This window comes from Tarenaya hassleriana, unplaced genomic scaffold (assembly GCF_000463585.1).
Source record: "Tarenaya hassleriana unplaced genomic scaffold, ASM46358v1 Cleome131, whole genome shotgun sequence".
Taxonomy (NCBI): domain Eukaryota; kingdom Viridiplantae; phylum Streptophyta; class Magnoliopsida; order Brassicales; family Cleomaceae; genus Tarenaya; species Tarenaya hassleriana.
In genome coordinates, this window is record NW_010963606.1 from 63,991 (window position 1) to 78,285 (window position 14,295).

The following is a 14,295-nucleotide window of genomic DNA, read 5'->3' on the forward strand; positions in this document are numbered from 1 at the left end:
CCAGTGATGATTCCGGTTGATGATCCTTTTGTATCGCGATATCATATGTCGAACATAAAGCATGGACAAGCCACCTTATCTGATTCGACTGCTTTCTCGTTCACTGAGTTTGACTGTCTGGAATAGACGACGTTCGTCTATAGTGCGACCGCACATTTTTACAGTCTCGCTCACACGAGGGGCCCAGCGATATCTCTCTCTTTTACGAGAGGTACAAATCCCGTCTTGACTATCTACAATCCAGTACATGATTCGTTTCGTACCTGATACACGCCTTTATAGTCCTCCTGTTACGCAGGACGTTTGACGTATTCAAGGCACGCAACTCCTCATGTTGGATTCCGTAGATATCTCAGGTCTTAGGATCCAATCATGGAACCGCCATATGAGATTCAAGTCATGACGCTAGTCCATGTGACAATCTCATACGGGTCAATCCAGTATTCCGTTCTCCAACGAATACCTATGACTGTGATTGTATCCAATACCTATGATCAACAATCACACATCATACTAGTCTTATTATGTCGTTATTCCCATAACGACACAAGACTAGGGAGTTTAGTATCATTCATAATGATACACGGATTTCATAACAGATCTAATATGCAAGAACATGTAATGAATCAAATACTCTCATATAAACCATAAAAAGTATCAATACATCGAATGTATCTGAACAAAGCTCATAAACAGTACATCATAGAGCATTAAATCAACAACCTTTTCACCAGTCGTGATGCTTAAATCCATACGGATTTTGCTAGCCATAGCTGCATATTATGACTACGAGATATGGCAGATGGATGTCAAAACCGTATTCTTTAATGGGAATCTGCTCGAGGATGTGTACATGACACAACCCGAGGGTTTTGTCGATCCTAAGAGTCCGATGAAGGTATGCAAGCTTCAGAGATCCATTTATGGACTGAAGCAGGCTTCGAGGAGCTGGAATCTTCGATTTGATGACGCAGTCAAAACGTTTGGCTTCCTGCAAAACGAAGATGAGCCATGCGTTTACAAGAAGATCAGTGGGAGCACAGTGGTCTTCCTTGTGCTTTATGTAGATGATATATTGCTCATCGGAAATGATGTTCCTACTTTGCAAGGAGTGAAATCCTGGCTAGGATCAGTCTTTTCGATGGACTTAGGAGAAGCCGCCTATATTCTAGGAATCAAGATCTATAGAGATAGATCGAGAAGGCTTCTTGGTCTAAGTCAGAGTACATACATTGACAAGGTCTTGAATCGGTTCAAGATGCAAGACTCCAAGAGGGGTGCCTTGCCAATGGGACATGGCGTGGCTCTTAGCAAGACTCAGTGTCCAAAGACACAGGATGAGCAAGAGCGCATGAGTAGGATTCCATATGCCTCGGCAATTGGATCCATCATGTACGCCATGTTGTGTACTCGCCCGGATGTATCATATGCATTAAGCATGTCTAGTAGATATCAATCTACACCAGGTGAGGCTTATTGGATTGCGGTAAAGAACATCCTTAAGTACTTGAGAAGGACTAAGGATTTGTTCTTGGTATATGGCGGATTGGAAGACGAGCTCGCTATAAGTGGTTATACCGATGCTAGTTTCCAAACCGACAGAGATGACTTCAGATCGCACTCAGTTATGTTTTCTGCCTGAACGGTGGGGCTATCAGTTGGAAGAGTTCCAAATAGCCAACCGTGGAAGATTCGACTATAGAAGCCGAGTACATAGCAGCATCGGATGCAGCTAAGGAAGCTGTTTGGATCAGGAAATTCGTGGGAGACCTGGGCGTCGTTCTTAGCATTGCAGATCCCATTGAGTTGTATTGTGACAACAATGGTGCGATTGCGCAAGCTAAGAAACCCTGATCACACCAGAGATCCAAACACATACTCAGGCGATTTCACTTGATCAGAGGAGACGTGAAGATAAGCAGAGTGTCGACAGATGATAATATTGCCGACCCATTGACGAAGCCTCTCCCTTCGTCAAAACATGATGCTCATGTTAAGGGTATGGGGATTAGATGCTTATAGGATAGATCATAGAGCATAGTGGGAGACTGTTGGTTATGATGCTCTAGGATGTTCCGTGATATGACACTTTGACATTGTATTGATTCATTAATTTATGAATGTGTTACATTCCCGTTATATGATTGGCATGTTTGTTATATTACGGTATCCTTGAATCATTACAGAATGATTCTAAACTCCCTAGTCAGTCAACATTGTGGGAACAATGTTGAATTAAGACTAGCATGAGGAGTGATCGATGCATTGGATGCATATCACAATCATGGGTACTCGTTGTGAACGAGTGACTGGATGACCCGCATGAGATTGTCACATGGACAGAGTCATGACTAGTTCGTTATTCGATCCTCAAATCTGAGATGTCTACAGTATCTGATATGAGGAGTGGCGTATCTTGACTGTGTCAAACGTCGTCTTTAACCGGATGATTATAACGGCGTTGATCAGATACGTTCACGAATCATATGGAGATATTAGACATGCAATAGGGATTTGTCACCTCCTTAACAGGAGAGATATCGCTGGGCCCTCTCGTGGAAATCAGACTGTGAAAATGCGTGGCCACGCTATAGATGAAGTTGCATCTGTTCTATTAGTCGATTTGCCAAGACGAGAAAGCGGTTGAACTTGAAGTGTGGCTCACACCATGCCCTTGTTCAACATATGATATCGTGAGACAAAGGATCAGAACTCGAGCTATTATTGCCTTGGTTAGATCACCTCTAACTCAATTCAACGTGGGTGGTCATGGCGTCTTGCTAGAGACTAACCATGACTTGTAGATTGGGAATGGTTCTCGAGGCTGCTGCCACTGCGAATGGGCCTACAGGGTCACACACTATTAGGGATGGACTTACATGTGAAGTATCGGAAAGGGACACTTGGATTTGGTCAAACAAACAGTTTTCGGATCAAATCAGAGTGTCGGGACGGTTTCAGCCTTTTGACTCGGATCGAGTCGGTATTTGACTCGGACCGAGTCAGTTCCATGCGAGTCGAAGCCCAAAAAATATTTTGGGCTTGGCTGATGTTTTGACTCGGACAGAGTCAAGTTTTGACTCGGACCGAGTCAACACTTGGTGATGGGCTTGGGCTGATTCGTTCTGACTCGACCGAGTCAGAGTTCTGACTCGGACCGAGTCAATACTCGGAAAAATTCGTTTTCCAAAAGGGATTAGGGTTCCTATCTTATAAGAAGGGTATTGGACGCCGTCCTCAACCTAAGACAGACGAAAAGAACCCTAAAACAGAGCAAAAACTCAGAAGAAATCGTTTCTTTCATAGTTCTAGCTCTCGGGATTAGATCCCACTTCAAATACTTCACAGATCCTAGCAGATTAGTTCCAAAAACGTTTGGAATCCTTCCCGTCGGTGTGGATACGTGTAGAGGGACTGTAACTTCAGTCCTAGGTGATTAAACAGGCCCCGGATCGACTCCTACTTCTGTTTCTTCAGGAAAGAGGTAAGTATTCGATTATCACGGTGATATACACGATTATAAGGGGTTTTACGGATGACTTTGGTTGCGTGTGACGTTTGACTAGGTTTAGATTTTCCTTCCGCTGCATGAAACCTAGTAACCAAACCCTAGAACGATGAGATCGCATGCTAGGAACCCGTAGATAACCCAACACCTCGATGCATAGGCGATCACATGTCCCTCCTGCATCAACACACAACTGAGTCCCTGCTTGGATGCATCGGTATAAACTTCGTATAGTACGCCCGGTCGTGGTAATGCTAGGATAGGTGCTGAGGTCAAACGCTGTTTCAATTCCCAAAAACTAGCTTCGCATTCGGCAGTCCACTCAAACTTGACATTCTTCCCTGTCAGCTTCGTCACATGCCGTGCTATCTTGGAAAAATCCTCCACAAAACTTTTGTAATAACCAGCAAGTCTGAGGAAGCTCCTAACTTCCGTAGCAGAAGTCGGGGGTTTCCAATCCATAATTGCCCTGATTTTTGCCGGGTCCACCAGGATTCCTTGGGCGGATACAACATGACCCAAGAAACCAATCTCCCGTAACCAGAAACTGCACTTACTGAACTTTGCGTACATACGGTTTCTCTCAGTTTATACAAAATCTTCCTCAAATGCTCCTCGTGTGTCTGTTGGTCTGGCAAATAGATGAGAAGATCATTGATGAAGATGATGACGAACTCGTCTAAATATTCCATAAACAAGCGGTTCATCAACTGCATGAGGACCGCTGGTGTGTTCGTTAGTCCAAAGGACATGACTACGAACTCGAAATGTCCATATCGGGTCCGAAATGCCGTTTTCTGTATGTCCTCCTCCTTGACCCGGATCTGATGATATCCCGATCGTAAGACAATCTTCGAGAACCACTTGGCCCCCTGCAGTTGATCAAGTAGCTCATCAATCCTCGGCAGCGGGTACCGATTCTTGATTGTCACTTGGTTGAGCCCGCGGTAATCAATACACAGACGTATACTCCCGTCTTTCTTTTTCACAAAGAGTACCGGTGCTCCCCACGGTGAAACGCTCGGGCGTATAAACCCGTTCTCCACCAGCTCGTTTAGTTGCTTTTTCAGCTCCGCCATTTCTGTCAGTGCCATCCGGTACGGAGTCTTAGTGATTGGCTCTGTGCCGGTAGTACATCAATTCTGAAATCCACCTCCCTCTTTGGCAGTATTCTCGGTAATTCTTCCGAAAATACATCTGGAAATTCCCGAGCAACAGGTGTGTCCTTCAATCTCTTCTTCGGTTCCTTAGTAGCCGTGATAACCACTAAGAACGCATCGTTCCCCTTCCTGATTATCTTTTCGGCTTTCAACGTCGAGATAATCGGGTCCGTCGATGGTGCTCCTCTTCCTTTAAATTCAAAACCTCCGGACTCTTCTTGAAACCAGATCGTCCTCTGAGGGCAGTCGATATAAGCCTGGTATTTCGTCAACCAATCAATGCCCAGAATGAGGTCATAGACTCCTACGGGTACCACAATAAGATCTGCTGTCATTTGTCGGCCGCATATGTCAAGGGGTACGCCTTGCAGAGTCCCTTGAACTGTAAGGGTTTCCCCTGCCGGTGTACGCACTGTAAAGTTACTCATTGGATCGACCTTTCCTGTACCGATTCTCTCCACTATATCCGCGCTCAAAAAACTGTGAGTCGCCCCAGTGTCAAACAATGTGTAACAGGACACCCCATATAAGTGAAGGGTACATGCGATGGTTCTTTGTTACCTTCGTACTTTAACAAACAATGGCTATCCAGAATCAATAAGTATACCATGCTAGTAGAGGTAGAAGAATACCTGCAATCGCATCTGCTTCGACTCCATCGATGTGAACCTCCTCTTCTTGGAGCTCCTGCTCTGCTTCTAGGGCATAAACCCTCGGGGCCACTCCAGCTCCAGCTGTAGGTCTCGGTGGTATAGTCGCTTGCGCTTGCGGCTCTGTGGGTCTCACCGTAAAATATGCTGCATAGTGTCCTGGCTGCTGACACCGATAGCAGACAGGTGGCCCTCTCCGAGGTGGCGGAGGTAATGCCTGGGTGATTGGCGCCTTATCCTTGTCTTGCACTCGGCTGCTCTGGCCAGTCTGACCAGTCTTCCCCGATGGACGCGTATAGGGATGGCATCTAGGAGGACTTCGGTGACGGGCCCTGCTGGCTCTCTCCTCCTTTTTCGATTCCTCCGCTTTCTCCAGCTGATCAATGCAATGGCTCAGAGTTCGGAACTCGTGGAGCGTGACTCTCCAGGGAGTGAGGGTCGTAGTCCCACAACGAACTTAGTGATCTTCTGGCTCTCTAGGGGCACCAGATGCGCCGAATGCTTAAGCATGCGTACGAATTCAGCTTCGTACTCTCTCACAGTCAGGTTCAGGAACTCAGAGAGGCGGCGTTCTTGATTCTGTCGGCGGTAGTACTTCCTCTCAAATTCCTCCTTGAATTCCTCCCAGGTGAAACAATGTCCGTCAGGCATCTCCTGTACCACCTTTTCCCACCAATGTAGAGCTTGCCCGGACAAGTGATGGCTCACTAGTAGCGCTCGATAACGTAGGGGACACTGAACATATTCCAGGTCTCGTGTGATGCACGTCATCCATTCTTCTGCAGACTCGGGATCCATCGATCCTCCAAACTTTGGAGTGTGCATGGCCCGTAACTCTCGAACAATAGGTAGGTAGTCCCCTGGCGCTGTCGGTGCAGGTGGCGGCGGAGGCAGGTCCTCCCCCTAGGTTCCGGACCACGCGCTGAGGGTGGAGGTGGGAGATGTGCCACCAAGGTTTGTATCATGGTCTCCTGGAATGCACGAAATTCATTTCGTATCTCATCCTGGAATTCCCTAAATTCCGCAGCTTGGGGAATATGGTTGGGGACATTGTTGTCTCCCGTCGTAGACTGAGCACGTCGTGGCGCTATTTCACTGCACCACGGTTAAGGTAGCATTAACAGTGACCTCAGACAACACATCGTAGGTACGGTTCTTTGCAAAAATTTTCTTGGGACATGGTTTTCGAAAACATTTTCATTGTAAAAATCTTAAGGTAGTGAGGCGTTCTTTCCCGTGGAATGAACGTTGCTCTGATACCAACAGTTGTGACACCTGTATCCCGATTCCCGTCACAGGATGTGCCACATGGACGAAAACAAATAAAATAATGCAAACCAAAAAATACGGGAATTTTAAAACTTTTTAATATCAAACACGCAGCGAAATTAAATAACATTTAAGTCTTAAAACACACATGTCCGAATTGAAAAGATACAACCGTACAAACATAGGGATCGTCTCCCATAGTTCAAATCTTACAAATAAGGAAACCCTGTACACGTGGTCGTCTCTTCGAAGTCTTCGTCACCCTAAACGTGCTACTAGTGCTCCTCGTAATCTGAAAAAGGTGAAACCACGAGGGCTACGCACAACTGCTTAGAGAATGATCCGGGTTGGATCCGGTAAACTCATTCCTAGCGAGAACGGTATTAAAACGATAAAACATCAAATATAAATTATTCAATATTAAACATATATTTATATCATGTAAAAACATCATTGTGTCAATTCCCGTATGGCTTCACACCATCGGACTAGCCGTAAACCCTGGTCACTTCTCATGACCAGGAGCGCCTCTCACGCCCGTTACATCTCATGACGTTGGCCGTCGCATCTCATGACAATCAAGTATGCATGGCTTCGCACCATAGAATCAGCCGTAAACCCTAGTCACGTCGCATGACTAGGAGCGCCCGTCACATCTCATGACGTTGGCCGTTGCTTCGCACAACAATCACATCTCGTATGGCTTCACACCATAGGGTTAGCCGTAAACCCTAGTCACATCGCATGACTAGGAGCGCCTCTCACGCCCATCACATCTCATGACGTTGGCCGTTGCTTCGCGCAACAATCGATGCGCTTCACGCGCACGTCACTTCTGGTGACAACCGATGTCACTTCTCGTGACCCATCGAGGAGTAAAACCCAATCAACATACAACGATTCACTCGGTGTACGTCGCACATCTCACCACACATTCAATTTATTAAATTATTCCAGTTCTTCTCTTTTAGATTTTGTCATGTTTCGGCTCGTTTTTCACATAGTTGATCGATTCCTAGGTTTATATTTCATCCCAAGTTCTTTTTGGCTCAATTTCATCACTTTCTAATTTGGACCGGTCGGTCTGGGCGTTCCCGGGGTCTAGACCGGTCGGTCCAGGTCATTTCGGGCCTTTCCGGCGTTTTCTGGGTCTAGACCGGTCGGTCCGGGCGTTCTCGGGGTCTAGAACGGTCGGTCTAGGTCATTTCGAGCATTTCCGGCGTGTTCTGGGTCTGGACTTGTCGGTCCACGCGTTCCCGGGGTCTGGACCGGTCGGTCCAGGCAATTTCGGACCGTTTCGGCATTTTCAGGGTCTAGACCGGTCGGTCCATGATGGGATTCCTGGGATCTCTAGAGCGAATCTTATTTCTAAGAGATCGATTCTAGGGTTTGCACAGCGGATATAAAACAAAAATTTGAATGAAACCCTAGAATCATGCTTCTATGAATCGTAGAAACGTTAGAACGCTTACCACAATCGATCCGGGGCCTGTATCAATTGAAGAACTCGTCTGATCACGAAAGGGAGGAAGAATACCTCGCCCTCTACACGTATCCACACCTCGGGATGGATTCCAACGATTGAAACTTGTCTGCTAGGACCCGAATCTGTTATTCGATTTTGTGCTTCGAGAAAACAAGACTTAGAAATCCTTGAACTCTTTGGATCTCACCAAAAACTCTTAGAATTCTACCAAAGACGGCTCAAAAAGTCTCTCTCTTTTTAATTAGGGTTTTAATCTCCTTCTTATAAGGTGATTTAACCCTAATTCGGTCTAATTTTTGAAAACCCGAAAGCCAGAACGGACGGTCCAAGAATGCACGTGGATCGTCCGTTCCAGCAAGTCAGAACAGACGGTCCGCCCACGTGGACTGTCCGTTCCAGACAAGCCAGAACGGACGGTCTGCCTTCTGCGGACCGTCGGGGCTGGACCTGGGAGACTGTCCATCGGGTCTGGCCCTTTCGGTCCGTCCGTTCCAGCCCCTTCCGTCTCGGTTTTTCCGTCGTTTTCTCATGCGTTTTGTCCTTCCCTTCGTGTTTGACCCTGTAGGCTGATTCGATATAGCAGTATAACCCGAAATCTCTATTCCGGATATACAAGTCATCGGCGGTCTCTAGCAAGACACTATGACTACCTATCTCAAATAGAGTTTGTTCGTGATATTACGAACGCCAGTGATGATTCCAGACTACCTATCATAGCAGTATAACCCGAAATCGCTATTTCGGATATACAAGTCATAGGCGGTCTCTAGCAAGACACTATGACTACCTATCTCGAGTAGAGTTTGTTCGTGATATTACGAACGCCAGTGATGATTCCGGCTGATGATCCTTTTGTATCACGATATCATATGTCGAACATAAGGCAAGCCATCTTATCTTATTCGACTGCTTTCTCGTTCACTGAGTTCGACTGTCTGAAATAGACGACATTCGTCTATAGTGCGGCCACACATTTCTACAGTCTCGCTCACACGAGGGGTCCAACGATATCTCTCCCTTTTAGAGAGGTACAAATCCCGTCTTGACTATCTACAATCCAACACATGATTCGTTTCGTACCTGATACACGCCTTTATAGTCCTCCTGCTACGCAGGACGTTTGACGTATTCAAAGCACGCAACTCCTCATGTTGGATTCCGTAGATATCTCAGGTCTTAGGATCCAATCATGGAACCGCCATATGAGATTCGAGTCATGACGCTAGTCCATGTGACAATCTCATGCGGGTCAATCCAGTATTCCGTTCTCCAACGAATACCTATGATACCTATGACTGTGATCGTATCCAATACCTATGATCATCTATACGATAATCTATCACACATCATACTAGTCTTAGTATATCATTATTCCCACAATGATACATGACTAGGGAGTTTAGTATTGTTCATAACAATGGATGTCAAGACCGCGTTCTCCTGGCGCTGTAGTCATGCTGAAGTCCATCAGAATCCTACTTGCCATAGCCGCATATTACGACTATGAAATATGGCAAATGGATGTCAAGACCGCGTTCCTTAACGGGAATTTGACCGAGGATGTGTACATGACACAACCCGAAGGTTTTGTCGATCCAAGGAACCCGAGGAAGGTGTGCAAGCTTCAGAGGTCCATTTATGGACTGAAGCAGGCTTCGAGGAGCTGGAACCTTCGCTTTGATGAGACAATCAAAAGGTTTGGTTTCTCACAGAACGAGGACGAGCCATGTGTTTACAAGAATTTCAGTGGGAGCACAGTAGTATTTCTAGTGCTATACGTAGATGACATTCTCCTAATAGGGAATGACGTTCCTACCTTGCAAGACGTAAAGTATTGGCTAGGAATGCAGTTTTCTACGAAGGACCTAGGAGAAGCGGCCTATATTTTAGGCATAAAGATCTATAGAGATAGATCGAAGCGGCTTCTGAGATTGAGTCAGAGTACTTACATCGATAAAGTCTTGAAATGGTTCAGGATGCAAGATTCCAAGAAAGGAATATTACTGATGAGCAGTGGCACAATTCTCTGCAAGAGTCAGTGTCCTACGACACCTGATGAGCGAGAACGCATGGATCAGATTCCATATGATTCGGCAATTGGATCCATCATGTAAACCATGCTTTGCACTCGACCGGATGTATCCTATGCGTTGAGCATTACGAGTAGATACCAGTCAGATCCAGGTGAGTCACACTGGATCACCGTCAAGAACATCCTGAAGTACTTGAGAAGTACTAAGGATGTGTTCTTGGTATACGGTGGGTTGGAAGACGAGCTCGCTGTAAAGGGTTACGCCGATGCTGGTTTCCAGTCAGACCCAGATGACTTCAGATCGCAATCTGACTATGTTTTCTGCTTGAACGGAGGTGCTATAAGCTGGAAGAGTTCTAAGCAAGCGACCATTGCAGATTATACTACAGAAGCTAAGTATATTGCAGCGTCGGATACAGCAAAGGAAGCTGTTTGGATCAGAATGTTCGTTGGCGACTTGGGTGTCATTCCTAGTGCTGATAGTCCCATTGCTTTGTATTGTGACAACAATGGTGCAATCGCACAAGCGAAAGAACCTAGGTCCCACCAACGATCCAAATACATACTCAGACGATTTCACCTTGTCAGGAAGATCATAGACAGAGGAGACGTGCACATTTGCAAAGTGTCGACAGATGACAACATTGCCGATACGTTGACGAAGCCTCTCCCTTCGTCGAAGAATGAAGGTCATGTTAGGGATATGAGAATTAGATGTTTAGCAGTCCATGAGTAGAGCAAGTAGAAGATTGTTTGTTTAGTACTCTATGATGTACTATTTTACGAGTTTTCTTATGATACATTTGATGTATTGGCACTTTCTATGGTTTTATGGATGAGTGTTTGATTCATTACGTATTGTGCATACTTTAAATATGTTATGAAATCCATGTATTGTTATGAACAATACTAAACTCCCTAGTCATATATCATTGTGGGGACAATGATGTACTAAGACTAGTATGATGTGTGATAGATGATCATAGAGATGATCATGGGTATTGGATACGATCACAATCATAAGTATTCGTTGGAGAACGGAATAATGGATTGACCCGCATGAGATTATCACATGGACTAGCGTCACGACTGGAATCTCATGTGACGGTTCCATGATTGGATCCTATGACCTGAGATATCGACGGAATCGCACATGAGGAGTTGCGTACTTTGAATACGTCAAACGTCCTGCGTAACAGGAGGACTATAAAGGTGTGTATCAGGTACGACACGAATCATATGCTGGATTATAGATAGTCAAGATGGGATTTGTACCTCTCGTAAAAGAGAGAGATATCGTTGGGCCCCTCATGTGAGCGAGACTGTAGAAATGTGTGGCCACACTATATACGAGCGTCGTCTATTTCGTACAGTCGAACTCAGTGAACGTGAAAGCAGTCAAATCAGATAATGTGGCTTTTCCATGCCTTATGTTCGACATATGATATCGTGATACAGAAGGATCATCAACCGAAATCATCACCGACGTTCGTAAGATCACGAACAAACTCTATTCGAGATAGATAGTCATAGTGTCTTGAGAGGCCGTCTATGACTTGTATAACCGAAATGGAGATTTCGGGTTGTATTACTATATTGGATGAGCCTACAGGGTCACACACATAGGAAAGAACAAACGCACGAGAAAAGACGAGAAATTCCCGGTGGAGCGGATGCAAGACCGACCGATCCAGAGGTCTGGACCGATCGGTCCAGCCAGCCCAGACCGATCGGTCCAGACACGTGGACCGATCGTTCCAGAGGTGACGAGCAAATGTTGTTCGGTCCGAAAAATGTTCCAGATCCGCCGTGTTGATACGTGTAGAGGGCGAGGGAATCTTCCTGCCATTGTGATCGGGCGATCTCTTCGATTGATATAGACCCCGGATCGATTGAGGTAAGCGTTCTAACGTTTCTACAAAATCATGCATGCTAGGTTTTAGGGTTTCATAAAAAATTTGTTTTACATCGGCCGTGCAAACCCTAGAACCGATCTCTTAAAAATTAGATTCGCTGTATAGATCCTAGGAATCCCAACATATTATTCTCAATAATAAACCGAAAACCCTCCAAATCCAGACAATAAATAGAGATAATGTTTCTGCTAATTGCAGGCACATAGTAACAGTTACTTAACTCTAAAACAAGTCCTGAAGGTAAAACTAAATCATACACGCCAACATCTAATGCAGCAACTCTTGCTCCAGCGCAGATCCGCTTCATCTTTAGCTAACATCCTACTTCTTCTAAGTCCCTATACATTTCTACAAATGTGTGAGGTACACCCGGTATCTATATCCAATATGAAGAAGTACATATGTTAGGTTTCATAATATAAATACCTGAAGATGAAGCTTCAACAAGCTTCTTCTTCCTCAGATCCTCCAAGTAAAGTGCACAGTTCCTTTTTCAATGACCTTTTTCATGACAATCATGACACTCATCCTTAACTAGTTTGGGCTTAGGCTCTTTGGCAACTTCTTCCTTCTTAACTGTCTTACCCTTACCTTTGGAGCGTCTCTTCTTGTTGGAACTTTTCTCAACAACAAGCACTCTTCGGGACCACGATGTTCTGTCTGGCCGACTTCAGCATCCCATACAGCTCGGTCAAGCTCTTAGTCATCCCGTGCATATGATAGTTCATGATGAACTGGTTATAGTCCTCGGGTAATGACATAAGTATCATGTCCATGGCCAACTCGCCATTGAGTTCCAACCTAGCTGCTCTAGCTCTTCAAGATGATCTCTCATCTTAAGAACATGAGCACTAACAAGAGCACTACGAGGAAGCTTTGTCTTCGCTAGAGCCCTAAGTGTGTTGTACTTTTAAGTACGCGCAAACTCTTAGAACATGACTTTGAGTTGTTCGATCATATCGAATGCCCTCTTCCCCTCGAACTGTCTCTAAAGATCAGGGGCTATGCTCCCTATCATAAGGCAGGAAATCTCAAGGTCATCATTTTGATGCCTCGGTTAGACGTCTCGGATGCCTCTGACAGCATTGGTCAGGGGCTCTGGTGGAAGAGCCCCTTCAAGGACGTACATCTTCTTATCGTGTCTGAGAACAATTCTCAGGTTACGATACCAGTTGATGTTGCAAAACTAGGTGCAGAAATATGAATCAAGTGATAATTAACCTAGACTCAATAAATATTGCAAGTGTACGGATCGATTGTAGTAGTTAGGGTCGAACACATGACAAAAGTAGACAAAGAATTCAAATCCAAATCTAAGTCTAAATCTAGAGAAAATAATGTGGGTATGAGAGTGTAGCAAAGAAAACGATAAAACGGTTGTAAACTATGAATGATGAGCACTATAGGCTTCAGAATTGCTTTACATGCAAGGATCTTTCAAAAGATGCAAACTTAGTGGTTTATCTATCCAACTCAGAGAATTCAAGCTCTAAAGTAGAGATTAACTCTCTCAAGTCTAATCTCACTATTCAGGCTTTATCGTACTAATCTCTCGATTCAATAGTCTAAAACCTTGGATGCATGAACGAACGCTATCATGATCCCTAGGCAAATATCCATATCTCGATGCAATACTTGTTCTATTTATTGAATTATTTCCAGGTTAGAATCCCATATGTCTATGTGAATTAAAACCCTAAGTTTATTCAATCAAGTGGCCAACGAGATCAAAAGCATTAAGAACAACTCAATAAATCGAATAGAATAAATAAATCCACATAGTCTGGAATTAAAAACCAAAGATCCCACATTGCAAATCCCTAACCTACAGCAAGGAACTACTCGCTAAACATCGAGACGTCAGGGTTCATATCAATAATACAAAACATCGTAAAACAGAATAGGGAAGAATGCTTAGTCGATTTTCCAACTTCGTAATCTCCATCTTCTACTTTAATCTCTTGCCTCTTGATAATCTCCTCCTTTTGTGTGCTCTAGGGTGTGTTTTCTCTGTAAAATCTGAATATTTTCGACCTTGGAGGCTAACCCTATTTAACCCTTCTTTTTTCTGGGCCAAAATTCGAAAGATTTCCAAAATGGCTGAAAGTGACCCGATCGTGTGCCTGAAAGTGACACGATCGTGTCACTTAGCAGTGTTGACGGGCTTCACAAATTCGCTCATAACTTTCTGCTCCAATATCGGATTTGGGTGATCTTGACATCTTGCGTATATATCGAAGAGATCTTTTCAGTGATGTAGAGAATACATGATTT

The 14,295-nt window shown here is 44.7% G+C and overlaps 1 protein-coding gene across 1 annotated transcript; it reads right to left on the reverse strand.

Moving 5' to 3' along the window:
* Window positions 1-4,592: 4,592 nt before the first annotated feature.
* LOC104807906 lies at window positions 4,593-6,143 on the reverse strand. Its single transcript, XM_010533348.1, has 3 exons — window positions 5,805-6,143; window positions 5,276-5,694; window positions 4,593-5,148 (listed from the first exon to the last, which is right to left on the reverse strand). Exons 1-3 carry the CDS (start codon window positions 6,141-6,143, stop codon window positions 4,593-4,595), a joined length of 1,314 nt encoding a protein of 437 aa, XP_010531650.1.
* Between the last annotated feature and the right edge of the window lie 8,152 nt (window positions 6,144-14,295).